The sequence below is a fragment of the Anolis sagrei genome, chromosome 1 (genome assembly GCF_037176765.1).
Source record: "Anolis sagrei isolate rAnoSag1 chromosome 1, rAnoSag1.mat, whole genome shotgun sequence".
NCBI lineage: Eukaryota > Metazoa > Chordata > Lepidosauria > Squamata > Dactyloidae > Anolis > Anolis sagrei.
This window is the reverse complement of record NC_090021.1, coordinates 158,212,957-158,239,214: the sequence shown is the minus strand read 5'-3', so window position 1 is coordinate 158,239,214 and position 26,258 is coordinate 158,212,957. Positions and strand designations below refer to the sequence as shown.

The 26,258-nt window shown below is 43.4% G+C and overlaps 1 protein-coding gene across 1 annotated transcript in view; it reads left to right on the top strand.

Annotated features, from left to right (window-relative positions):
• Nucleotides 1-26,258, top strand: part of MACROD2 (mono-ADP ribosylhydrolase 2) — a 1,709,805-nt gene that overhangs the window by 1,432,663 nt on the left and 250,884 nt on the right. Inside the window, exon 9 of the mRNA XM_060784142.2 lies at nt 10,411-10,492. Within this exon, the coding sequence (XP_060640125.2) occupies nt 10,411-10,492 (82 nt within the window). The remainder of the gene's footprint in view (nt 1-10,410; nt 10,493-26,258) is intronic.

Sequence of the window (26,258 nt, the reverse complement as noted above, 5' to 3'; positions counted from 1 at the left end):
ACCATAAAAACACAATCCAGAGCAGAAGAGAAAACTGGCAAAAGAAGGCTCTCCATGGACAGTTCCTGGGAAAAATTGAGAGCCAAATTGACAAAGAAAAAACATGGCTGTGGCTCACAAATGAAACTCTGAAAAAGGAGACGGAGGGCCCGATTCTGGCAGCCCAAGAACAAGCCATTCGAACCAATGCCATCAAAGCCAGAATTTAAAAGTCGACGACAGATCCCAAATGTAGACTCTGCAAGGAAGCAGGTGAAACAATAGATAACATCTCCATCTGCTGCAAGAGACAGACAGACTACAAGCAGAGGCATAACACCATTGCTCAGAAGATTCATTGGAACTTGTGCCACAAATACCATCTGCCTATGTCAAAGAACTGGTGGGTTCACAAGCCGGAAAAAGTTATAGAAAACTCCTCTGGGACTTCCAAATTCAGACAGACAGAGTTCTAGAGCACAATACTCCTGACCTCACAATCGTGTTAAAAAACAAAGTATGGGGGAAGCTGATGAGGAAACACAATATACAAACCATCTTCAGACCCACCAAGAAAATCCAACAAATGCTACGTTCAGCAAAGGACAGGAGGGATCCTCTCACTTCTGCAGGAGTCTACCGTGTACCATGCAGCTGTGGACAAGTCTACATAGGGACCACGAAACGCAGCATTGCCCAAACACGAATCAAGGAACATGAAAGGCACTGCAGACTACTTCAACCAGAGAAGTCAGCCATAGCAGAGCGCCTGATGAACCAACCTGGACACAGCATATTATCTGAGAACACTGAAATGCTGGACCACTCCCACAACCACCATGTCAGACTACACAGAGAAGCCATTGAAATCCACAAGCATGTGGAAAATTTCAACAGAAAGGAGGAAACCATTAAAATGAACAAAATCTGGCTATCAGTATTAAAAAAAACTCTAAAATTACAACAGCAAAACAACAGAGAGGAAACAATCAGGGACATCTAATCACTGCTCAACAAAAGATTGTCCCAGGCACTGCCAGGCCATCAAATGCTAAACACTCCCTCCCTGAAGACATCAGACAGGTCCCAACTTTGGCAGTCTTCAGGAGGAGCTTGAAGACGTGGCTGTTCCAGTGTGCCTTCCCGGAATAATGTTCCCATTTCACTTTGTCCTCCAAAGCACTTTACATTTTTTAGGTCTGCTCGTATGCCCTTCCACAAACTCCATTTACCTTTTCAGCCATGTCCCAGCATTATTTCCAATTTTAATTTCTACATTTGGCCATCCCACTGTTTTTAATTGCGTATTGTCTTATTGATAATGTTGTATATTTTATTGTCTATGTTTTTATTTTATTTGCTTGTATTGTTGTTATTATTGCTTGTACTGTTGTGTTTCGGCTCAGCCTCATGTAAGCCGCACCGAGTCCAATGGGGAGATGGTAGCGGGGTACAAATAAAGTGTTGTTATTATTATTATTATTATTATCAAGGTGGTCAGTTGAAACATTCACACCTAACTCCAACAGACAAGAGTCCTTTGTCCCACCATGGTCATTCCACAGATATATAAACCCAATTTTCCTAGTTCCAACAGACCTCACATCCTCTGAGGATGCTTGCCATAGATGCAGGTGAAATGTCAGGAAAGAATGCCTCTAGAACATGGCCATATAGCCCAAAAAGATGATTCCGGCTATAAAAGCCTTCGACAATACAAACTACTTTTTGTCAAAGAAAACCCTACAAAATTCATGAAGTTGCCAGAAGTTGACCCGCAACATGAAGACATATACATACACATGGGGCTTGTACTCAGAGGTGGCCCTAGGTAATTTTCAATGGTAAGCAAACAGTATTTTGGCACCCCCCCCCAAACTATTTATTTATTTATTTATTTAAAACTTTGCCTTCTCACCTCTCTTGAGGGACTCAGATCGGTTTCCAACCATAATATCACATACAATCAATAAAACAATACATATTACAGTAAAACATTAAAACATTAAAACAGCAATTACAATCAATAACTATAATGGTCAGTCATCACACTAAAATCGTTGCTCATCATCCTCCATCCATATCTCAGGGTGTTGGCTCATTCGTCGAATGCCTGTCTCCATAACCAGGTCTTCACCTGTTTCCTAAATGTCAGGATAGACGGGGCGGTTCTGATCTCCAGTGGGAGAGAGTTCCAGAGTTGAGGGGCCACCACCGAGAATGCCCTGTCCCTCGTCCCCACCAGACGCTTGCGAGGCCGGTGGGACCGAGAGCAGGGCCTCTCCGGATGATCTTAATAATCTTGATGGTTCATAGCGGAGAATACGTTTGGAGAGGTAAACAGGGCCAATCACTGATATATATTTTCTGTTCGTCGTGGGAGTTCTGTGTGCCATATTTGGTTCAATTCCATCATTGGTGGAGTTCAGAATGCTCTTTGATTGTAGGTGAACTGTACATCCCAGTAACTACAACTCGCATATGTCAAGGTCTATTTCCCCCCAAGAGCGCCTCAAGAGCACCCCTGGGCAAAATCAACTGTACTGCAAAGGCTTACTTTGCGTAATGGTTGAGCCGCCCCTGCTTGTACTCTAACAACATTTGGAGGGCCACACATTTCTCATTCCACTTTTGAATGCTCCCTTTAGCTGAGTAAAAGTATTGATGTTTCCTAATGAAATAGTGAAGAAGAAGAAAAATCTGCTTGCTCATTTGCTCATCACTCATTGTCTGCAGGGGATAACTGTGGATACTAGCTGCACACCAAGAAAATCCGGTCTTTTGAGGTCATTGTGCCTTTTTCCATTTAACTTGTTTTGTAAGAAAAAAAACTCGCTTGGGAAATATATTCACCCCAATGCTGGGGATTGGGGGGGGGGTGCTAGGGAGGTGACTGGTTACAAAATCCAGTCTTAAATAGACCCCATTAATTACCAAAGGACCCAAAGAAGAAAAAGATCAATATGATCTGCAGCCTGGAGCTGTGAAGCTGCCTTGTAAGTGAAAAGCTAATGCAATTGAACTTTCTTTCTTCCTTTGCTGCTGTGCTCTTTGCATATGGCCTCTTTGATCTGCCTATTCATAGCCGTGAAGCAAGCAAAATTTAATCAAGCCTGGGGGGTGGGGGTGGGATGGGGTGGAGAAGAAATGCTGTCAGCATCTGGGCTCCGAAACCAGGGCTGTCAATCAAGGGATGAGTCATAATACCTTCATGTTTTAGCCCCTTTAAGCTTCTTCTTCTCCAGATGACTGGTTTCCCTTTGACTTGGCTCTGGAGGAAGAATCGGAGACTGCAGTGGGACACTCGCTGGCTTGTTGATGAGCCCGGTCAGATTAGTGTCTCCATATCCTTGCTCTCCCCTCTGTTAAAGAGGAGAGCATGAAATGTCTAATCAACTTGGCATTTGAAAAACTCAAGAGAGAGAAGATTTGCTCACTAGCATGAGAAATGTGTGACAAAAGCCAGGCGCAGGGGTCCTGTAGGGCTTTTGTAAGTTAGCATCCAAGTGAAGTCTCTTCTCACTGTCTCTGCCTTGAGGAGTATTCGACTTGGGATTGAAGCCACGAATAAAAGGAGCACTTTCCATTGCCTAAATTGAACTTATTTTATCTGGCTTTCTTGGATAAAATATTTCCTGACTGGCAAGATGCTGGAATATAGTTTAATTTCAATTTACTATCTGCCAACACATGCCATTCAATCAGATAAACACAGGATCTGAGCTGTCATCACAGCCCTTTATGCAGGCTTAAAAATAGGACTCTTTTTTCACACATTTTGGAAGGAGTTGACTCACATATAGATTATATATGCAAAGGCCACTTAAAAAGTTTCACGGGGCTGGAAAGTGCTGTAGTTTCTGGAAAGTTTCCTTACGAGGAGATTGGGAAAAGGGTGAGCTTGGAAAAACTGCTCTTTAGGCACAGCATGTATATAAATACAGCATGTTGGAGCCCTGCCAGTGCCTACCTATTTTGTTTACAAAATGTTCCAGTGAATCTATATAAATAAAAATGTAATGTTCTGGGTTGTTGTAGGTTTTTCTGGGCTATATGGCCATGGTCTAGAGCAGTGTTTCTCAACCTGGGGGTCGGGACCCCTGAGGGGGTCACGAGGGGGTGTCAGAGGGGTCGCCAAAGACCATAAGAAAACGCAGTATTTTTTGATGGTCATGGGGATTCCATGTGGGAAGTTTGAGCCAATTCTATTGTTGGTGGAGTTCAGAATGTTCTTTGATTGTAATGAACTATAAATCCTAGCAACTACAACTCCCAAATGTCAAGATCTATTTTCCCCACGCTCCACCATTGTTCACATTTGGGCATATTGAGTATTCGTGCCAAGTTTGGTCCAGATCCACCATTGCATGAGTCCACAGTGCTCTCTGGATATAGGTGAACTACAACTCCCAAACTGAAGGTCAATGACCATCAAATGTGTTTTCCACTGGTCATGGGAGCCAAGTTTGGTTCAAATCCATTGCAGGTGGAGTTCAGAATACTCTTTGATTATAAGTGAACTATAAATCCCAGTAACTACAACTCCCAAAGGACAAAATCAATCACCCCCAACCCCACTAGCATTCACATTTGGGTGTATTGGGTATTTCTGCCCAGTTTGGTCCAGTGAATGAAAATGCATCCGGCATATCAGATATTGACATTATGATTAATAACAGTAGCAAAATGACTGTCATGAAGTAGCAATGAAAACAATGTTATGGTTGGGGGTCACCACAACATGAGGAACTGGATTAAGGGGTCACGGCATTAGGAAGGTTGAGAACCACTGGTCTAGAGGCATTTTCTCCTGATGTTTCGCCTGCATCTATGGCAAGCATCCTCAGAGGTAGTGAGGTCTATTGGAACTAGGAAAAAGGGTTTATATATCTGTGGAATGACCAAGGTGGGACAAAGGACTCTTGTCTGCTGGAGCTGGGTGTGAATGTTTCAACTGACCACCTTGATTAGCATATAATGGCCTGACAGTGCCTGGAGCAAACGTTTGCTAATGTATGCTAATCAAGGTGGTCAGTTGAAACATTCATACCTAGCTCCAGCAGACAAGAGTCCTTTGTCTCACCCTGGCAAACTTCCCACACAGAACCCCCATACTTAAGGCCATCCAGTCCAAGTCCCTTTACCAGGGCAAGAAAACATAATCAAAGCCCTTGTGACAAAGAGCCATCCAGACATAGATATAGATAGATATGATTCACACACAGAGAGTCAGTATCATAGATAGAAAGGGACCCCCAAAGAAGGACAATGATATGTTGCATGTTCCAGAGTAGGCAAATCTCCACATCAACACTGACAAAGAAATAACAAATACGGTTTACCACAAGCAGATAATATTAGAAATACTTTCTCGTTATTTTCCAGATCACCAGAATGGGCCACAGCAACGCGTGGCAGGGGATGGCTAGTTAGTCATAAAAACATAGAATCATAGAATCAAAGAGTTGGAAGAGACCTCATGGGCCATCCAGTCTAACCTCCTGCCAAGAAGCAGGAATATTGCATTCAAAGCACCCCTGACAGATGGCCATCCAGCCTCTGTTTAAAAACCTCCAAAGAAGGAGCCTCCACCACACTTCCACTGCTGAACAGCTCTCACAGTCAGGAAGTTCTCCCTCATGTTCAGATGGAATCTCCTTTCTTGAGAAGCCCAGATTGTCAAATAAATATCCGTTGGACCTGGTCTCCATGGGGCCTAGATGGCTCAAGTAGTCTGAGCCCTTGAACGTTTAGGTTATGCACCTACTTAATGGACCAATATTGGGAACTTGCAGAGATAAGGCCCTCAAATATCATGGCCTATAGCTAGTACAATCAACCATTCATTCATACAGAACAACATAGATAGATGAACAGAAAAAGGATCAGATTCAGCCAGACGGGTTTCACATTCAGGATCTCATGTGCAGCTCTAGTACGGGATCCAAATATTATGAGCTACATTGCTGTTTTCTTCCTGGCATGTCCAGAAAGTGTGGGGTGGCAGAAAGAAGCCTAGTGACATCCTAAAGCAGGCCTACAAGACAAAATAGCTGTCTCCAGATGACATCTGTAAAGTGTTGGATTGAGTGAGAGAAAATGCATGGCATGCAGGCCTGTAGCAAGGGGGGGGGGGGGGTTAGGAGTTCAACCCCCCCCCCTCGAAATGTTTCAGATTTTTTTAAAAAACCTGGTTTACTCATGAATTTTAACTGGTTAACCAAATCCTCATGCTAAGTCTATGAGATGCAAAAAATTAAGAGTCCCTCCAGAACTGCAAGCACTATCTCAAGCAAATATTGGCAGTTTATTCACACTGTCATTACTTGCAGCAATAGCCGATGCAGTTGTTCTGGTACAGCTGTACCAGGAGCTCCAATTTTATTTGCTTTGTATTAAATGATTGCTTGCAGTCCTAGGTTTCAGGGACTCTGCTGATAGGTGGCTTCTTTGGTTGCAGTCATAGGGCAAGTCACCTGTCCATCATTGTTAAGTTTTGGTCCCACCCCTTGCTCAGGGCAATTGGGAAGGGAAGGGAGCCATTTTAGTTAGTCTCAGCAAGGTAAGCTTATGTATAGGATGTGTGCAAGCTTCCCCTGTACAAAAGCTTCAACCCTTAAGACCTTCTGGGAGAGAAAGGTCTTAAGAGTCTCCAAAGAATTTCCAGGAAAACAGCCCTAAAGACCAAAGAACTCTAGCTGGAGAACATCTACTGCCTTGCTGGTAGGTCCACTCGGCGTTCGAGACGCAGTTCGACCCGGTAGCGGAGCCCACATCAGTAAGGGTTAGATTACAGTCAGCCTGGGAGAAGTTAAAAAGGGGATTTTCCTTTAAAGAAGAAGTTATTGAAGACAGTTGCCTGTTCTTCATGGGCAAGATTAGGAATTCACCAGTTGCCTAAAAGCTTGGAATCATTTGCTTAACTTTACTGAAGCCAAGAGAAGTTTCTGTTTGATTGTTCATTAATAAAAGACTTTGTTGTACTTCTCAAGCCATCTAAAGACTGTTTGTGGTGGAAACCTCTGAGAACTTCTCTTTAGGCCCCCTGGCTTCCCGCTGGGCAAAGGTTGCACATCCTGTTCTACAGACAATTATTTACAGGCCCAGCGCGTGACAGAACAGTAGTGATGCAACCAAGTTGGGGGGGGGGATGTTGAATGCTCTCATTAAGGAGGCCAGACTTGGTGGAGGTGGTTGACAAGGGCGGAGCTGCAGGGTATTGAAGGCTGCTCTGCCTCCTGTTGTGCTCTTTGCTTCAGCGTGAGCTAGGAGGCAGGTTTCAACCCCCCCCAAAAAATCTTCAACCCCCCCCCCCCCCCGAAAATCTTCAACCCCTCCCGAATTTTTTTTCTGGCTACGGCCCTGATGGCATGTGTATAAGAATCTGTATGGTGAATCATGGCAAGGAGTTCCAATGAATCAGTATGATTAGAGAAACCAGCTATTGGCCAACAAGTCCACCAAGCAATGAGGTGTGTTGTTCATGTTTCTTATACTGATTTCAGCTTGCAAAACTCTGACTCCGGGCTCTTCAGTGACATTAGTTAGCTGGTATTTAAATGCTGCCAGTATTGCACGCTTGAGAAGTCGCAGAATGCTCTACAGAAGGATTCAGCAGGAAATTTTATACCTCCCCCTCATTTCCTCTACAGGAAGACTTTGAAGATGGCAGCTCTAAAGTGTGGTCCACCCACTAGTGCTGTTCAATTCTTTGTCTGTCCCAACACTTGTGAATATAGCACAGATGTAGAGTTACATTTGAAACATTGGATCCGTCCTCACTTAGGTTTCTTTTTTTCTCTTTTTCTGATGATCCTTCTGAATAAAACTTCTTTGACAGAAAATAGATTGCCAAGAATCCTTGCTAAGAGCTACTAATTGTGTTTTGTTTGTGCCGTTTACATAGCGGCTTTCCTTGACTTTTTCTTCTGAATTGTTTTAGTGACTGTTTCTGCTGCCTGCCATCTGGCTGACTTGTGCTGCTCTTTTTGTTTTTGCTCAGGCATGTCTAGATTAGTAGGTAGGTTTGTATAAATAATGATGCTATGAACGTCTTTCAAAAATAGTTAGGATTCCTGCAGAAGTGACAATGCATGAGAAGTTATTTGCTTTAACCCATTATATCCCTGGAAAATGTTTGTTTTATGCCTCATTTGCCAAATATTAGTAATACTCGACTAGGTTGACATCTTGTCCTTACTCCACGGTGATGGCTTTATTGCAAGAACAGGTGGTTATTAACAATGGGCAAAGGTCAGAGGCGGCCCTAAGTAATTTTCAACGGTAAGCAAACAGTATTTTGCCCCCCCCCCCCAACCAATCATTGATATATTTTCTGTTCGTTGTGGGAGTTCTGTGTGCCATATTTGGTTCAATTCCATCATTGGTGGAGTTCAGAATGCTCTTTGCTTGTAGGTGAACTATACATCCCAGTAACTGCAACTCGCATATGTCAAGGTCTATTTTCCCCCAAGAGCGCCTCAGAAGTGCCCCTGGGCAAAATCAACTATACTGCAAATGCTTATTTTGCGTATTGGGTTGCCGAGGCTTCCCCCGGACTGCTAGGGCTGTTGTGAGCCAAGGAGGCACTCCTCAAGTGGCGGTCAAGGGGCATTTACAGAGGCGCCTCTGAGCCCCTGGCAAAAAAAAAGTGTACTGAGACCGCTTACTTTGCATAAAGGACGAGCCACCCCTGGCAAAGGTCAAAACCAGTTTTGCAAATTCTGCAAATGCAAGATTGTGTTTACTTATCTACAGGTTGGACATCTCTTATCTGAAAATCCCAAACCCCAAATATTTCAAAACATGAAATTGTGCGCATAGGTGGTGGGATAGTGACATCTTTGTTTCTAATGGTTCAATGTACATAAATTTTGTTCCATGCACAGCATTTTAAGATGATGTGTAGGCATGGGCAATTCATGGTTCTTAATGGTTCTAAGGTACTTACAAAACTAAAGTTCTGGTGGTGAAAACTCAGGGGCGCTGGTGCCTCGGTTCTACAGTGTTGCTAAAGTTCTGGTGTTGAAAATTTCAGAACTCTTACAAAACCTTCAAAATTTCAGTATAAATAGCAGTTCTATCATAAAAACCACCAATAACGAAATAATAATGAAATGTTGATAGTTTTGTTGGAGTTCTGAAATTTTCACCACCAGAAATTTAGCAATACCATAGAAGCAAAGCACCAGCACCCCCTAGTTTTCACCACCAGAACTTTAGTTTTGTAAATACTTTAGAACCATTTAGAGCAGTGGTTTTCAACCTGGGGTCCCCAGATGTTTTTTTGCCTACAACTCCCAGAAATCCCAGCCAGTTTACCAGCTGTAAGGATTTCTGGGAGTTGAAGGCCAAAAACATCTGGCGACCCCAGGTTGAGAACCACTGATTTAGAACCATGGATTGCCCATGCCTAGTGATGTGTATAAGGTGTACATGACATATGACTGAATGTCATATTATACTTGTGTTTGTAAGATCTCTCTCGATAAATAGATATAGATATGCATATACATATACGCATGCATGCATGCAAATGCAGGTACAGTACTTTTCACTTTCCCCAACTCCAGATATGTCTGTGGGTCTCTCCAGAAAGCAAAAGAGGGTGCAACTGCATTGCAGAATTAATTCAGGCTGGATCTGCATTGCTCTGTATGTCAGGATGTGATCCCAGTTTATCTATTTTGAACTGGATTATGTGAGACTACACTGTCACATAATCTGGGATCCTGGGCAATGTAAATCCAGCTGCAATTTCCACAGTTTGACTGCCGCAGCTCAATGCTATGGAGCCTTGGAGGTTGTAGCTTTACAAAGTGTTTATTCTCATCTATCAAACAGTTTGCTGCTACCTCACCAAACAGGACTCTGAAGATTCCATAGCACTGAGCCACGGCATTTAAATTGGTGCCAAATTGCATTAATTTTACAGTGTAAAATTAATACAATTAATTCTTTGGGAAGAAGAGATTTAGGACCATTTTCCAATGATGGTCACTCCTTGTGTTGTGAGACATTTTGTTGCCAAATTTGGTGTGATTTCATTCATTGCTTCTTTTGTTTTTAAGTTACTCATTATGCATAGAGCATTTATATATATATATAGAGAGAGAGAGAGAGAGAGGCAAAAACCTCTGGATTCAGGTGTGCAAATCAGGCAAGAAGAACTGCAGCTGTAAATACTGCCAAAGTTATTTTTCCAAGTATTGGCTCAGTGGGGATGAACAGTTCCCTGATTTCCTTTCTACTGACAGGGTAAACAATGCATTTTATAGATCTGTGAATAATACAGTGTGTGTGTATATGAAGTTATGCAAACCAAACCAAAAGCAAAACACCTTGTAATATAAAATTATAGCTTGGCAAATGTTTGTTGTCTGAAGATCAGAAATATGTTGCTTACTAAATCTTTATTTCCTTGTCACGCAGATGGATCGTGTCATTTTCTGTGTATTTTTGGAGGTTGACTACAAAATCTACAAGAAGAAAATGAACGAATTCTTCCCCACAGGTATGTATGCTGATTTGCTCCTATGAAAGATAAATGTGTTTTTGTCTAGATGTGCTAGTGCAGAAATCTCTATATGCATTTTATACATCTATAAAATTATACGTGTATAGTATTTCTGAGTAACTTCTCTTTTAAATATTTGGTGTATAACACATGAAAAGATCACATAAACATGGCTATGTAGTCATCACACAGCCAAATCAAAATGACCACATTTTATACTTAATGAGAGCCAAAATATTTAGTCTTTAATAGTAATGTGGTTGTATTGTTGAAGGCTTTCATGGCCGGAATCACTGGGTTGTTGTAGGTTTTTTCGGGTTATATGGCCATGTTCTGGAGGCATTTTCTCCTGACATTTCGCCTGCATCTATGGCAAGTATCCTCAGAGGTAGTGAGTAATGTGGTCTCTTCTTCTAAACCAGGGGTCCTCAAACTTTTTAAACAGAGGGCCAAGGTCACAGTCCCTCAAACTGTTGGAGGGCCAGATTATAATTTGAAAAAAGCATGAATGAATTCCTATGCACACTGCACATATCTTATTTGTAGGGCAAAAGAAAAACACTTAAAAACAATACAATATAATAATTAAAATGAAGAACAACTTTAACAAAGGGTTGTTGTAGGTTTTTCGGGCTATATGGCCATCTATGGCTAGCATCCTCAGAGGTAGTTCCTGTTGGAACTAGGAAAAAGGGGTTTATATATCTGTGGAATGACCAGGGTGGGACAAAGAACTCTTGTCTGTTGGGGCTAGGTGTGAATGTTTCAACTGACCACCTTGATTAGCATTTGATGGCCTGGCAGTTGTTTGGTGTGGCTTGTTGGTGCCTGGGGCAATCTCTTGTTGAGAGGTGTTAAGATGTGCCCGGTTGTTTCCTCTCTGCTGTTTTGCTGTTGTAATTTTAGAGTTTTTTAATACTGGTGAGAGTGGTCCAGCATTTCTGTGTTCTCAAATAATATGCGGTGTCCAGGTTGGTTCATCAGGCGCTCTGCTATGGCTGACTTCTCTGGTTGGAGCAGTCTGCAGTGCCGTTCATGTTCCTTGATTCGTGTTTGGGCAATGCTGCGTTTGGTGGTCCCTATGTAGACTTGTCCACAGCTGCATGGTATACGGTAGACTCCTGCAGAGGTGAGAGGATCCCTCTTTTCCTTTGCTGAAGCCTTCGACAATACAACTTTAATAAATCTAAATGTATTAGTATTTCAATGGGAAGTGTGGGCCTGCTTTTGGCTGATGAGATAGGATTGTTGTTGTTGTTGTTGTTGTTGTTGTTGTGTTGTTGTGTGCTTTCAAGTCATTTCAGAATTAAGTTGACCCTGAGCGAGGGCCGGGTAAATGACCTCGGAGGGCTGTATCTGGCCCTCGGGTCTTAGTTTGAGGACCCCTGTTCTAAACATTTGTTGAACACATTCTTACAAGACTGTGACTATTTTAGGGCTTGCATATGGGAAACTCCTATCAGTGGGTATTTGTTTATCATGTGAGGCAACCGAACAGTTGTATCACATTTTTGACAGAACAAACAAACAAACATACAAAAGACACAGAGTTTGCAAGCTTGGTAGTTGATTAAATGTCCTTTGACCAGTATTTGGCCATTTGGAGTGCTTCTGGTGTTGCCGCAAGAAGGTCCTCCATTGTACATGTGGCTGGGCTCAGGTTGCATTGCAGCAGGTGGTCTGTGGTTTGCTCTTCTCTGCACTCGCATGTCGAGGATTCCACTTTGTAGCCCCATTTCTGAAGGTTGTATCTGCATCTTGTGGTGCCAGAGCACAGTCTGTTCAGCGCCTTCCAAGTCGCCCAGTTTTCTGTGTGTCCAGGGGGGAGTCTCTCATTTGGTATCAGCCATTGATTGAGGCTCTGGGTTTGAGCCTGCCACTTTTGGACTCTCGCTTGCTGAGGTGTCTCTGTAGATCTTAGAAAACTATTTCTTGATTTAAGTTGTTGTTGTGCTGGCTGATACCCAAACAGGGGATGAGCTGGAGATGTCTCTGCCTTAGTCCTTTCACTATTGGTTGCTACTTCCCGGTGGATGTCAGGTGGTGCAATACCGGCTAAGTAGTGTAATTTCTCCAGTGGTGTAGGGCGCAGACACCTCGTGATAATGCGGCATGTCTCATTAAGAGCCACATCCACTGTTTTAGTGTGGTGAGATGTGTTCCACACTGGGCATGCATACTCAGCAGCAGAGTAGCGTAGTGCAAGGGCGGATATCTTCACTGTGTCTGGTTGTGATCCCCAGGTTGTGCCAATAAGCTTTCGTATGATATTGTTTCTAGCACTATCAGTGGGTAAAATCAAATAAACCTTTAAATTCTGCCAAAAGCAATCGTGAACATATTTCTTTTTTCTTGCCCCATCATCAAGTCCAACTGTCCCACTTCCATCCATTCGTTTCCCTTTAGGGTTGCTGTTAGGGGCCTCTTCAGACATGCATATAGAGTAGCCTCATTGTCATTGAGTGGCATGTTTCCTTGAAGGAGCAAACACCTGGTCCTGCTGCGTGTCTATGTATGTACACTTGCTGCTTTTCAGCAGTGATTCATGTGAACGCTTCCTAAACACATGACTGATAGATGCTGATTACATCAGCTATATACACACAACTTGGAAATACTGGAAGCCGCCACAGTTTTATCCTGTCTCCTTTTCAGAATCCTTCCCAAATCATTTAAGCCACCCTTAGACACCATAGGAAAGCAAGCAGATTTCAGAGGGATTACGCATAATTCACCTGGTGGCTGAGAGCTGAGCAATGATCACTAGCGGTCTTCTATTTCCCAAGCTACCCCCTTGATATCATTCATTACAGCTAGAAAATTATCTCACATCAGCTTGGAGCCTGCTGTATTCCCCATGACAGGCTGAAATTGTCCCTGCACAGAAATGAGTCACCGCAAGGCAGCTCTCCTTAAACTACCTTGGAAGTGTCATTTTCCATTATGCAAGTCAATCTTTTCTCCCCCTCCCCCTCCGCCCCTTCCTTGCATGTAAAGTATTGGGTCTGTTTCTGATTATCTCATTTTCCTCCAACAAGTGAAATCAACACGTCTGTTCAACAGTGTCCTGTGCTGTCATCTCAGCATAACAGTCTGAACTCAGAAGAGAGTTGTACTGGCTGTACCAGGAGCTCCAACTTTATTTTCTTTCTGTTATCTGTTTTGCAGTCATAGGACAGGCCTCCTGTCCATCATAATTAAGCTTTGGTTCCACCCCTTGTTCTGGGCTCTGGGAGGGAAAGGAGCCATTTTTTTGGGCAGTCTCACACAAGGTTGCTGAGCTATAGGGCGTAGACCAGCTCGTCCCGTAGAAAAGCTTCCTTTCTCAAGAGCATCCAGGGGAACTAACCATCCAGGGAAAAGGTAACATCCAGGGATACAGAAACAGAAATTCCAGGAGAAAGTTCCCAAAAGCTCACAGCCTCACAGCATCAGAGGGAACAGCCCTGAAATTTTTAATAATTCTCGAAGTGAGAACAGCATTACAGATCCACGGAACTCCAGCTGAATTATCTTCAAGCCTCGGCTGGTAGGTCTACTCGATACCCAGACACATTTGGAGTCAGTAGTAGGTCCCACACCGATGAGGCATAGATAGAAAGCAGCCTGGGAGAGGTTAAAAAGGGTTTTTTCTACAGAGAAAGTTTAGTTAAACAAAGTCAGGTACCAGTCCATTGAGGACTAGACTAAGAAAGCCTTGAAGTGTTGTTTGAACCATTGAAGATTTGTTGTTTCTTCCATAATAAAGACTTTGTTGTATCACTAAAGACTCTAAAGACCATCACTTCAGAAAAAATCCCTGAAAACCTCTCTTTGAGGCCACCTGGCTTCCCGCTGGACTTAAAGTATACGTCCTATAGAAAAGTACAGCTATTACAGGCCCAGCGCACGACAGAACAAGAGTCATGGCCAACGTTGGTAGAGGTCTCTTCTACTTTTGAACCCACATCACAGAGACAGGGACATGGCTGCTTTTCTCAGGTGTTCATATCAGCCAAGACCAAAATAAATTATGAGACAACCTCAAACGAATTATAAAAGTAACCAAGTTAGGCTAGTTTGCATGTGTAACAGGACTTTCTTTGTAGCAGCACCCTGATTATTGAACTCCTTCTGTTTTGAGCTTTCAGCCAATAGTTGCTCATAGTTCACATTTGAAACTGCTCTGTTCTGAAATTATTTATTTATTTAGTTAGTTATTGACTATATTTATATACCGCCCCTTTCAGCCCGCAGGTGACTCGGGGTGGTGTACAGTCAGCATCAAAAACATAAAATACAATAAAAACAGTTAATTAAATATAAAACCAGATGAAACAACAATATCAATAAAGACGTGTATCAGTTTGAGTCTTCTTGTTAACAACATTATCCAATAGCGTCATCCAGCCATTCTGTTTTTTCGCTATGTCTGTTATATTGTGTGTGAACGCTTGCTCAAAAAGCCAAGTTTTGACTTTTTTCTGAATGTTAAAGGGAAAGGGGCCAATCTAATATCCCTGGGAAGGGCGTTCCACAGCTGAGGGGCCACCAACGAGAAGGCCCTGTCTTTCATCCCTGCCAGACGTACTTGTGACAAAGGTGGTAATGAGAGCAGGGCCTCCCCAGACGATTTTAAGGTCCTAGGTAGTTCATAAGGGGAGATACGTTCGGATAGGTAAGTTGGGCCAGAACCGTTTTTCATGTAATAGTCATCCAAACTTCTTTCCTTACCCCATTATATTATTCAGAGAATGGGGAGCACACTTAACATTACATGAACAACAACAAAACTTTATTTATATACCGCTCTATCTCCCCAAGGGGACTCAGAGTGGTTTCCAAGTGACATAATCAATACATACAAAGAGAACAGCATGAACATAAAATTAACAAGGCAAAATAAGCATTAAAACCACAATAGCACATATATTTAAAATAATTTTGCCGGTTCAAGGCAGTTTAAAAGGCTGGGCCGGGCCGGGCTAGTGCAATTTTAGAGGGCCCAGGAAATTAGATAGAGTCTATGGCTGTACATTTCCAGGGCCTAATAGAAGAAAGTAACCTGGGTAATTGGTAGAAAAAGATATGGCCAATTTCTACATTATCTGGGGCAGAGTTAGAATCAGTTCTTCTCAAAGGTTTGTTTAAACCACCAGGTCTTCAGGCTCTTATGAAAAGAGGGGAGGGATGGGGCCTGTCTTATTTCTCCATGAAGGGCTTTCCAGAGGTGAAGGGCCACCACTGAGAAGGCCCTCTCTCTCGTCCCCACCAGCCGTGTTTGTGACGGTGATGGGAGCGAAAGGAGGGCCTACCCGGAAGATCTTAAAGTGCATGGGATCCATTTAATAGCCTTGGCATCTATTCGGGAAAGTAGATCATTTCAAATAGGGGCAACTAGAAGCACAACTCCCCTACTCCTCTCCCCCTTCTCCACTAAAACTACACCTAAATACCATTAATCTGTGAAACATGAGTAGGCCTAAGAGCTCTACCATATAAATCGATTCTAACAAGGTTGGGAACCACTGTTCTAGAGTGTGAGAAGACCTGATTATAAGCGAATGAAAACCAAATTTGTAATTCCCTATCTCCATTGACCACTGTTCAGAGCCTAGGTGTCGTTTTGGATTCGCAGCTGACGATGGAGGCTCAGGTCGCTGCTGCCAGCAAACAGGCCTTTTTCCATCTACGACAAGTGAGGCAACTGGCACCTTACCTGTCTGAAGAGGCTCTGGCAACAGCCATCAATGCCACGGTCACATCTAGGCTGGACTATTGTAACGCCCTGTATGTTGGCCTTCCTATTTCTACGACCCAAAAGCTCCGTATTGTCCAGAATGCTGCAGCCAGGTTACACGCAAAAATGCCCATGAAATGCCATATAACACCAGTGCTGCGGCATCTACACTGGCTCCCAATTGAGTATCACGGTTTGTATAAGATACTGGTCCTGACCTTTAAAACTTTATATGGCCAGGGTCCATTGTATCTTAGAAACCGTCTCTCCTTCTACCATCATCGGAGGTCGCCACGACCATCCCAACTCGATTTGCTCTATATAATCCGGGTCCTAGGGAAGTGCACTTGGAAAGCACCAGACGCAGGGCCTTCTCTGTTTCTGCCCCTGCCTTATGGAATTCCTTGCCTCCTATTTGAGAGCCTTGTGTGACTTAGGGCATTTTATCCTAGCACTTAAGACCTGGCTTTTTACTAGAGCACTTGACCCATGTCAATTTTAATATTTGTATGTATGTGTTTTATCTTGTATAATTTCTGCAATGTAAATCGCCTGGAGCATCTCGGATGGAGGGCGATTAATAAGTAATTAAAGATGATGATGATTTATTTATCGTGTCATCAGCAACCATACCATTGTATTACAATTCTAACAAAGCAAAACAAACACACAGATTAAAAAGAAAAAGAAAAAAACACAGATTTTGCAAATTTGGTAGTTGGTTAAATGTCCTTTGACCAGTATCTGGCCACTTGGGGTGCCTCTGGTGTTGCCGCAAGAAGGTCCTCCATTGTGCATGTGGCAGGGCTCAGGGTGCATTGCAGCAGGTGGTCAGTGGTTTGCTCTTCTCCACACTCGCATGTCGTGGATTCCACTTTGTAGCCCCATTTCTTAAGATTGGCTCTGCATCTCGTGGTGCCAGAGCGCAGTCTGTTCAGCGCCTTCCAAGTTGCCCAGTCTTCTGAGTGCCCAGGGGGGAGTCTCTCATCTGGTATCACCCATGGATTGAGGTGCTGGGTTTGGGCCTGCCACTTTTGGACTCTCGCTTGCTGGGGTGATCCAGCGAGTGTCTCTGTAGATCTAAGAAAACTATTTCTTGATTTAAGTCGTTGACGTGCTGGCTGATACCCAAACAGGGGATGAGCTGGAGATGTCTCTGCCTTGGTCCTTTCACTATTGGCTGCTACTTCCCGACGGATGTCAGGTGGTGCAATACCAGCTAAGCAGTGTAATTTCTCCAGTGGTGTGGGGCGCAGACACCCTGTGATAATGCGGCATGTCTCATTAAGAGCCCCATCTACTGTTTTAGTGTGATGAGATGTGATGATGATGATGACGATGATGATGATGATGATGATGATGATGATGAAGTGTCTGTTGCTGCTGGCTGTCCATTAGCTTGCTATGGACAAAAGTTCTTTTGTCACATCTGCTTCTAGTATTTTAGATACTTTTACTACTTCCATACTGAGCTGTGGCTGTGATATATAAAGATCACAGCTTCTGGATTTGTTACCCTGAATGTGGCCTAATCATCTATTCCTACACCCAATCAGGACAGTTATTCTGTATTCTTTTGATCCTTGTTATATATGAATGGTAATTCTTGCCTGCCTCAGTGACTGTGGGGTCAGGATTAATGACTCTGAGTTGAGAACTAATTAATTTATAATAAAAAGTGTGATCTTGTATATGTGCCTTACGGCGGAAGTTGCTATCACTTCAGTTAGCACAGAATTCTTCTACCACTCACTCGATTCAGAGCAAGCTTTTATTCCCCAGTAATTAACTTATAAAAGCTATACTGTGTGTATGGGCACGTACATACCCTTTAACTCAGCCACTGTTCGCAGTTATAGCAGCCACAGAAAGAGAAGAAAGGATGCACATAAAGAAATAGCAGAGATTAGAGGAGCATTGTAATCACAGAAGTTGGGTGAGGAATGAAGGGCGCAGTGATTAATGCCAACTAAACTGCAACTCGATCTGTGCAAGTGACAGCTGGAAATAGGATCTCAAAGCTGTAGAACTTTGGACCAGAGCAGAATTGACAAAAGGCTGACTGCAGAAGGTCAATAAGAGAGCCAGAAAGCTGGAAGCTTTTGCAGCTTCTTCTTCCACCTTACATAGCAATTTGAAGAAGTGCCTCTGAATGAGAAAAAGCCCCAGTGAATCAAAAGGAAGGACAACCGTCTGTCCCCAACTAGATGCCTAATGAGAACCCCATAAGTAGCACATAAGGCAGTGGTAACCTTCTGCCCTTTTTGCCCAGCAATTGATATTACTAGCCAGGATGAGCTGCAGTGAAGCACTCTAAGTGGTCCTCTAGATGAAGTAAATGTTGCTCTAGGCTGCTTTTTTAAAGCTCTAGTTGCCTTTCACCATTTTTAAAAGAAGATTGAGAGGCCACATAGATTCGGAGTTGGAGATCTTGAAGTAGTAACAACCAGGAATAAGCAAGAAGCTCTGTCATGAGAGGGAGGGCACTTACACTGCTAGAGTTAATACAGTTCTACACCACTTTAGTCAAAGCCATGGCAGTCTCTGTAGTAACCTATGGATGTGAGAGCTGGACCTTAGGGAAGGCTGAGCGAAGGAAGAGAGATGCTTTTGAACTGTGGTGTTGGAGGAAAGTTCTGAGAGTGCCTTGGACTGCGAGAAGATCCAACCAGTCCATCCTCCAGGAAATAAAGCCTGACTGCTCATTGGAGGGAAGGATACTAGAGACAAAGTTGAAGTACTTTGGCCACATCATGAGGAGACAGCAAAGCCTGGAGAAGACAATTATGCTGGGGAAAGTGGAAGGTAAAAAGAAGAGGGGCCGACCAAGGGCAAGATGGATGGATGGCATCCTTGAAGTGACTGGACTGACCTTGAAGGAGCTGGGGGTGGTGACAGCCGACAGGGAGCTCTGGCGTGGGGTCCATGAGGTCACGAAGAGTCGGAGACGACTGAACGAATGAACAACAAAACACCACTTTAACTGTCATGGCTCAATGCTATGAAACCACATGAGTTATACAGTTTTACAGGAGCATTATATTATTATTATTATTATTATTACCTACCTCTGAAGATGCTTGCCATAGATGCAGGCGAAACGTCAGGAGAAATGCCTCTAGAACATGGCCCTATAGCCCGAAAAAAAACCTACAAGAACCTAATAATAATAATAATAATAATAATAATAATAATACAATCAAGGCTATCAACACCTGGGCCATCCCCATCATTAGATACACTGCTGGGATTGTGAACTGGACGCAAGCAGAGCTGGATGATCTGGACAGAAAAACAAGAAAACAGATGACAATCCACTACGCATTACACCTGCATAGTGATGTCGACAGACGTTACCTGCGCAGAAAATCAGGATGCAGAGGGTTTCTGCAAGTGAAACAAATGGTAGAAGAAGAGAAACACGCACTGGCAGATTATGTGAAAGGCAGTCAAGAACCAACATTGAGGGAAGTCAATAGTTGCTTAAAGTACAAAAGACAAAGAGGGAATACCGTAAAAACACAATTCAGAGCAGAAGAGAAAACTGGCAAAAGAAGGCTCTCCATGGACAGTTCCTGGGAAGAATTGAGAGCCAAATTGACAAAGAAAAAACATGGCTGTGGCTTACAAATGGAACTCTGTAAAAGGAGACGGGGGGCCTGATTCTGGGTAGCCCAAGAACAAGCCATTTGAACCAATGCCATCAAAGCCAGAATTGAAAAGTCGGCAACAGATCCCAAATGTAGACTCTGCAATGAAGCAGATGAATCAATAGATCACATCCTCAGCTGCTGCAAGATTGCGCAGACAGACTACAAGCAGAGACACAACACAATTGCTCAGATGATTCATTGGAACTTGTGCCACAAATACCATCTGCCTGCGACAAAGAACTGTTAGGATCACAAGCCGGAAAAAGTTACAGAGAATGAACACGCCAACCTCTTCTGGGACTGTTGGATTCAGACAGACAGAGTTTTGGAGCATAATACTCCTGACCTCACAATCGTGTTAAAAAACAAAGTATGGATTGTCGATGTCGCAATCCCAGGTGACAGCAGGGTTGCAGAGAAACAACAGGAAAAGCTGACACAATATTAGGATTTAAAGATCGAACTGCAAAGAGACTGGCACAAGCCAGTAAAGGTGGTCCCAGTGGTGATTGGCACACTGGGTGCAGTGCCTACAGACCTTGGCCTGCACTTAAACACAATCGGCGCTGACAAAATTAACATCTGCCAGCTGCAGAAGGCTACCTTACTGGGATCTGCACACATTATTCGCTGATACATCACACAGTCCTAGACACTTGGGAAGTGTCTGACGTGATCCAGTTCAACAGCCAGCAGAGTTTCTGCTGTGAACTCATCTTGTTGTGTTTCAAATAATAATAATAATAATAATAATAATAATAATAATAATAATAACAAGAACAACTATATTTTTCTACCCTGCCTCCATCTCCCCGAGAGGCAGCTTACATGGGGCATGCCCAGGCAACATAAAGTTAAAAACAGAACAGCAAAATATAAAATAGCATAAAAACAACATCATCATAAACAATAAATGCAGGCATCATAAGCAACAACATAGGTACCCCTAATCCCATTTTTGGGGGAGGGGATCAATACGCAACATGAGTTAAAGGATAGGTTGGTCAAAAAGGTGGATAGAACAAATAGTAGAATAGGAAGCTTTTAAACAGAGGCTGGATGGCCATCTGTCAGGGGTGCTTTGAATGCAATATTCCTGCTTCTTGGCAGGAGGTTGGACTGGATGGCCCACGAGGTCTCTTCCAACTCTATGATTCTATGATTCTATGAATAGAGCAATTATAACAGGATCATTACAGATTAGCTTAAAAATATAGCAATCAAATATAGGAACTGAGCTCAGGTCATGGCTAGGAACCATCTATCAGGAATCGTTAATCAAAAGCGCGACGAAACATTAACGTTTTCAATTCCTTACCGAATGTGGATAAGGAGAGTGCCAGCTTGATATCCTTCTTTGCCAAATAGTGCTAACATCTCACCAAACTGCAAATCCAAGAATTCCATAGTATTGAATCATGGCAGTTAAAAGGGTGTCAAACTATCTATTCTCCAGTATTTATTTATTTATTTATTTATTTATTTATTTTTATCATGTCAGATTAACCAGTTGATTATATTACATTTCTAGCAGAACAAAGCAAACAGGCAAAATACAAAATTTGTGAGTTTGGTAGTTGATTAAATGTCCTTTGACCAGTAGCTGGCCACTTGGAGTGCCTCTAGTGTTGCCGCAAGGAGGTCCTCCATTGTGCATGTGGCAGGGCTCAGGTTGCATTGCAGCAGGTGGTCAGTGGTTTGCTCTTCTCCACACTCGCATGTCGAGGATTCCACTTTGTAGCCCCATTTCTGAAGGTTGGCTCTGCATCTCATGGTGCCAGAGCGCAGTCTGTTCAGCGCCTACCAAGTCGCCCAGTCTTCTGTGTGCCCAGGGGAGAGTCTCTCATCAATGGCGTCAAACTAAAAGAAAGGAGATTCCATCTGAACATGAGGAAGAACTTCCTGACTGTGAGAGCCGTTCAGAAGTGGAACTGTCTGTTCAGTCTGTTAAGTGCCTTTCAAGTCATCCAGTCCTCTGTGTGCCCAGGGGGGGAGTCTCTCATTTGGTGTCAGCCATTGGTTGAGGTGCTGGGTTTGAGCCTGCCACTTTTGGACTCTCGCTTGCTGAGGTGTTCCAGCGAGTGTCTCTGCAGATCTTAGAAAACTATTTCTTGATTTAAGTTGTTGACGTGCTGGCTGATACCTAAACAGGGGATGAGCTGGAGATGTCTCTGCCTTGGTCCTTTCACTATTGGCTGCTACTTCCTGGCAGATGTCAGGTGGTGCAATACCGGCTAAGCAGTGTAATATCTCCAGTGGTGTAGGGCGCAGGCACCCCATGGTAATGTGGCATGTCTCATTAAGAGCCACATCTACTGTTTTGGCATGGTGAGATGTGTTCCACACTGAGCATGCATACTCAACAGCAGAGTAGCACAGCGCAAGGACAGATGTCTTCACTGTATCTGGTTGTGATCCCCAGATTGTGCCAGTCAGCTTTCATATGATATTGTTTCTAGCACCCACTTTATGCTTGATGTTCAGGCAGAGCTTCTTGTAGGTAAGAGCACGGTCCAGAGTGACTCCCAGGTATTTGTGTGCGCTGCAATGCTCCAGTGGGATTCCTTCCCAGGTGATCCTCAGAGCTCGGGATGCTTTCTGTTCTTGAGATGAAATGCACATGTCTGTGTTTTGGATGGGTTGGGGATCAGCTGGTTTTCCTTGTAATAGGCAGTAAGAGCACCTAGAGCTTTGGAAAGCTTCTGTTCTACCATCTCAAAGCTCCCTGCTTGAGCAGTAATGGTAATTCTACAGTGCAGATGCATCCTTAGAAGAAGAGCCTTAAGCCTTTGTTCTCCATTTCTGTCCTCTCTATAGCTTAACAACAGCTGCATTGAGGTGCAGAATTGAAAACTATATGCAATATAGTATGATATTGTTTCTAGCACCCACTGTCTTCACTGTGTCTGGTTGTGATCCCCAGGTTGTGCCAGTCAGCTTTCGTATGATATTGTTTCTAGCACCCACTTTTTGCTTGATGTTCAGATAGTGCCTCTTGTAGGTCAGAGCACGGTCCAGAGTGACTCCCAGGTATTTGGGTGTGCTGCAATGCTCCAGTGGGATTCCTTCCCAGGTAATCCTCAGAGCTCGGGATGCTTGTCTGTTCTTAAGATGAAAGGCACATGTCTGTGTTTTAGATGGGTTGGGGATCAGCTGGTTTTCCCTGTAATAGGCAGTAAGAGCACCTAGAGCAGGGGCCCACAAACCTTTTAAACAGGGGGCCAGGTCACAGTTCCTCAAACTGTTGGAGGGCCAGATTATAATTTGAAAAAAAAAACATGAATGAATTCCTATGCATACCACATATCTTATTTGTAGTGCAAAAATCACTTAAAAACAATACAACAATTAAAATGAAGAACAATGTAACAAATATAAACTTATTAGTATCTCAATGGGAAGTATGGACCTGCTTTTGGCTCATGAGATAGGATTGTTGTCATTGTTGTTGTGTACTTTCAAGTCATGTTAGACTTAGGTTGACCCTGAACGAGGGCCGGGTAAATGACCTTGGAGGGCCGCATCCGGCCCCCGGGCCTTAGTTTGAGAACCCCTGACCTAGAGCTTTGGAAAGCTTCTGTTCTACCATCTCAAAGCTCCCTGCTTGAGCGGTAATGGTAATTCTACAGTGCAGATGCATCCTTGGAAGAAGAGCCTTAAGCCTTTGTTCTCCATTTTTGTCCTCTCTATAGCTTAACATTGAGGTGCAGAATTGAAAACTATATGCAATATTCAACATGGGTACACACTTCAGATTTGTGTAATACAGGAGTAGGAATCGTCTGCCTCCCCAAGGCGTTGAATGGCAACCCCTGAATCCCTCACCACTGGGTTTGCTGGTTAGAGATTTTATGAAATCTATCCAGAGAGCAACACAAAGCTCACCTCTGGTTGAAAAGCAGATATAGGATTGACTTTTATTTCCAGTGACTGTCATAGCAACACACATTTCCCCAGATGTTACACCATTTTTATAGTCGATGCACACTTGATCTTTTCATTGAGCTGTTGACTGTGACCTCAGATCCCATCCCTTGTCTCTCACTCTCGGCTCAGTCCCCATTAGCTTATATATAGAAAATTGCTTCCCCTCAATTTACACAGAGCAGATAATAATCCTAACACAAGCAGATCCCTTTTTAAAAATTGGTGTCACATTGGCTGCTTTCCAGGTCTCTGGTACAGAGGCTGATAAAATGTTAGCATAGTAACTCAATGGTGAGTCATTTCTTTTTTAGAAAAAAAATGATTCTGCAAAAACGAGAAAAACGAGGGGAAGGGCAAACGGGGAAGATTAAGGCAGCTGGGAGAGATTCCTCCTCCACTGAGAGTTTGTAAGAGCTTAGTAATCAATATGTAGATCGGTTGGATTTTTATTTAAATGCCAGAATGAAAAAAAATTAACATTTCAAATATGGCCCGTAAATCCACTGTAATTTGAACTGCGTACTGGGGAACCGTTTAATAGTTCCTCTTTTTGAAGGGATTTGTAGCATGGTAATGTCAGAAGCAGTTCGTAGTTAGGACACTAAATTTGAACCATTTATGGTAGCCATATTTCTAGATGACCTCATTATTATACCAGAGGATAGGTTTTCTCGGCATACTTTAGGAACAAGAGAAAGGCAATAAGGTCAGCCTGCTGGAACATCCATGTACACAAATTAGCTGTGAAACAGGATCATTCGGAGCCAGCTGTTCAACTCTTTGTAGTTGTGACGTACACAGAGCATATTGCTACTAAGCTCAAACCTTCAGCACCTGCTTCTGGATTCTGTGCAGCAATGTGCCCTGCTTCGATACATAGACGGCATAGCACTTCTGGCATGGACAGTGTTTTACAGGACAATTGTCATTACTGATTAGAAATATATAGTCCAGATTTATTTATTTATTTATTTATTGTGTCATCAGAAACCAGACAAAACAAACAAACACATAAAAAAACACAATTTTTGCAAACTTGGTAGTTGATTAAATGTCCTTTGACCAGCATCTGGCCACTTGGAGTGCCTCTGGTGTTGCCGCAAGGAGGTCCTCCATTGTGCATGTAGCAGATTGCATTGCAGCAGGTAGTCTGTGGTTTGCTCTTCTCCGCACTTGCATGTCGTGGATTCCACTTTGTAGCCCCATTTCTGAAGGTTGGCTCTGCATCTCGTGGTGTCAAAGAGCAGTCTGTTCAGCGCCTTCCAAGTCGCCCAGTCTTCTGTGTACCCAGGAGGGAGTCTTTCATCAATGGCTTCAAACTACAAGAAAGGAGATTCCATCTGAACATGAGGAAGAACTTCCTAACTGTGAGAGTCGTTCAGCAGTGGAACTCTCTGCCCCGGAGTGTGGTGGAGGCTCCTTCTTTGGAAGCTTTTAAACAGAGGCTGGATGGCCATCTGTCAGGGGTGATTTGAATGCAATTTTCCTGCTTCTTGGCAGTGGGTTGGACTGGATGGCCTATGAGGTCTCTTCCAACTCTTTGATTCTATGATTCTATGATCTGGTATCACCCACGGATTGAGGTGCTGGGGTTGAGCCTGCCACTTTTGGACTCTCGCTTGCTGAGGTGTTCCAGCGAGTGTCTCTGTAGATCTTAGAAAACTATTTCCTGATTTAAGTCGTTGACGTGCTGGCTGATACCCAAACAAGGGATGAGCTGGAGATGTCCCTGCCTTGGTCCTTTCACTATTGGCTGCTACTTCCCTGCAGATGTCAGGTGGTGCAATACCGGCTAAGCAGTGTAGTTTTTCCAGTGGTGTAGGGCGCAGACACCCTGTGATAATGCTGCATGTCTCATTAAGAGCCACATCCACTGTTTTACTGTGATGAGATGTGTTCCACACTGGGCATGCGTACTCAGCAGCAGAGTAGCATAGCGCAAGGGCAGATGTCTTCACTGTGTCTGGTTGTGATCCCCAGGTTGTGCCAGTAAGCTTTCGTATGATATTGTTTCTAGCGCCCACTTTTTGGTTGATGTTCTGGCAGTGCTTCTTGTAGGTCAGAGCACGGTCCAGAGTGACTACCAGGTATTTGGGTGTGCTGCAATGCTCCAGTGGGACCAGGTTTTGAGATCCCTTTTGAGGGATCTAAAGAGGAGGAGGCTGAAAGCAGCATTGTACCACTGAGCCCCTCACTATCACCCATGGAGACCCAAAGGCTATGCTGAGCACAATTTGAGAACCTCTGTGCTAGAGATAGAGACCTTGGAGTAAGTGAATTTAAGCAATTCAGAATAACCTGTAGAATTAATGCAGTTTGACCCCTCTTTAATGGCCATGGTTTAATGCCTTAGAATCTTGGGATATGTACTTTGGTGGGGCATCAGAACTCTTGGGCAGAGAAGGCAATAGACCAGGCATGTACGAACTTTGGCCCTCCAAGTGTTAGGCTGTTCGAAATTGTT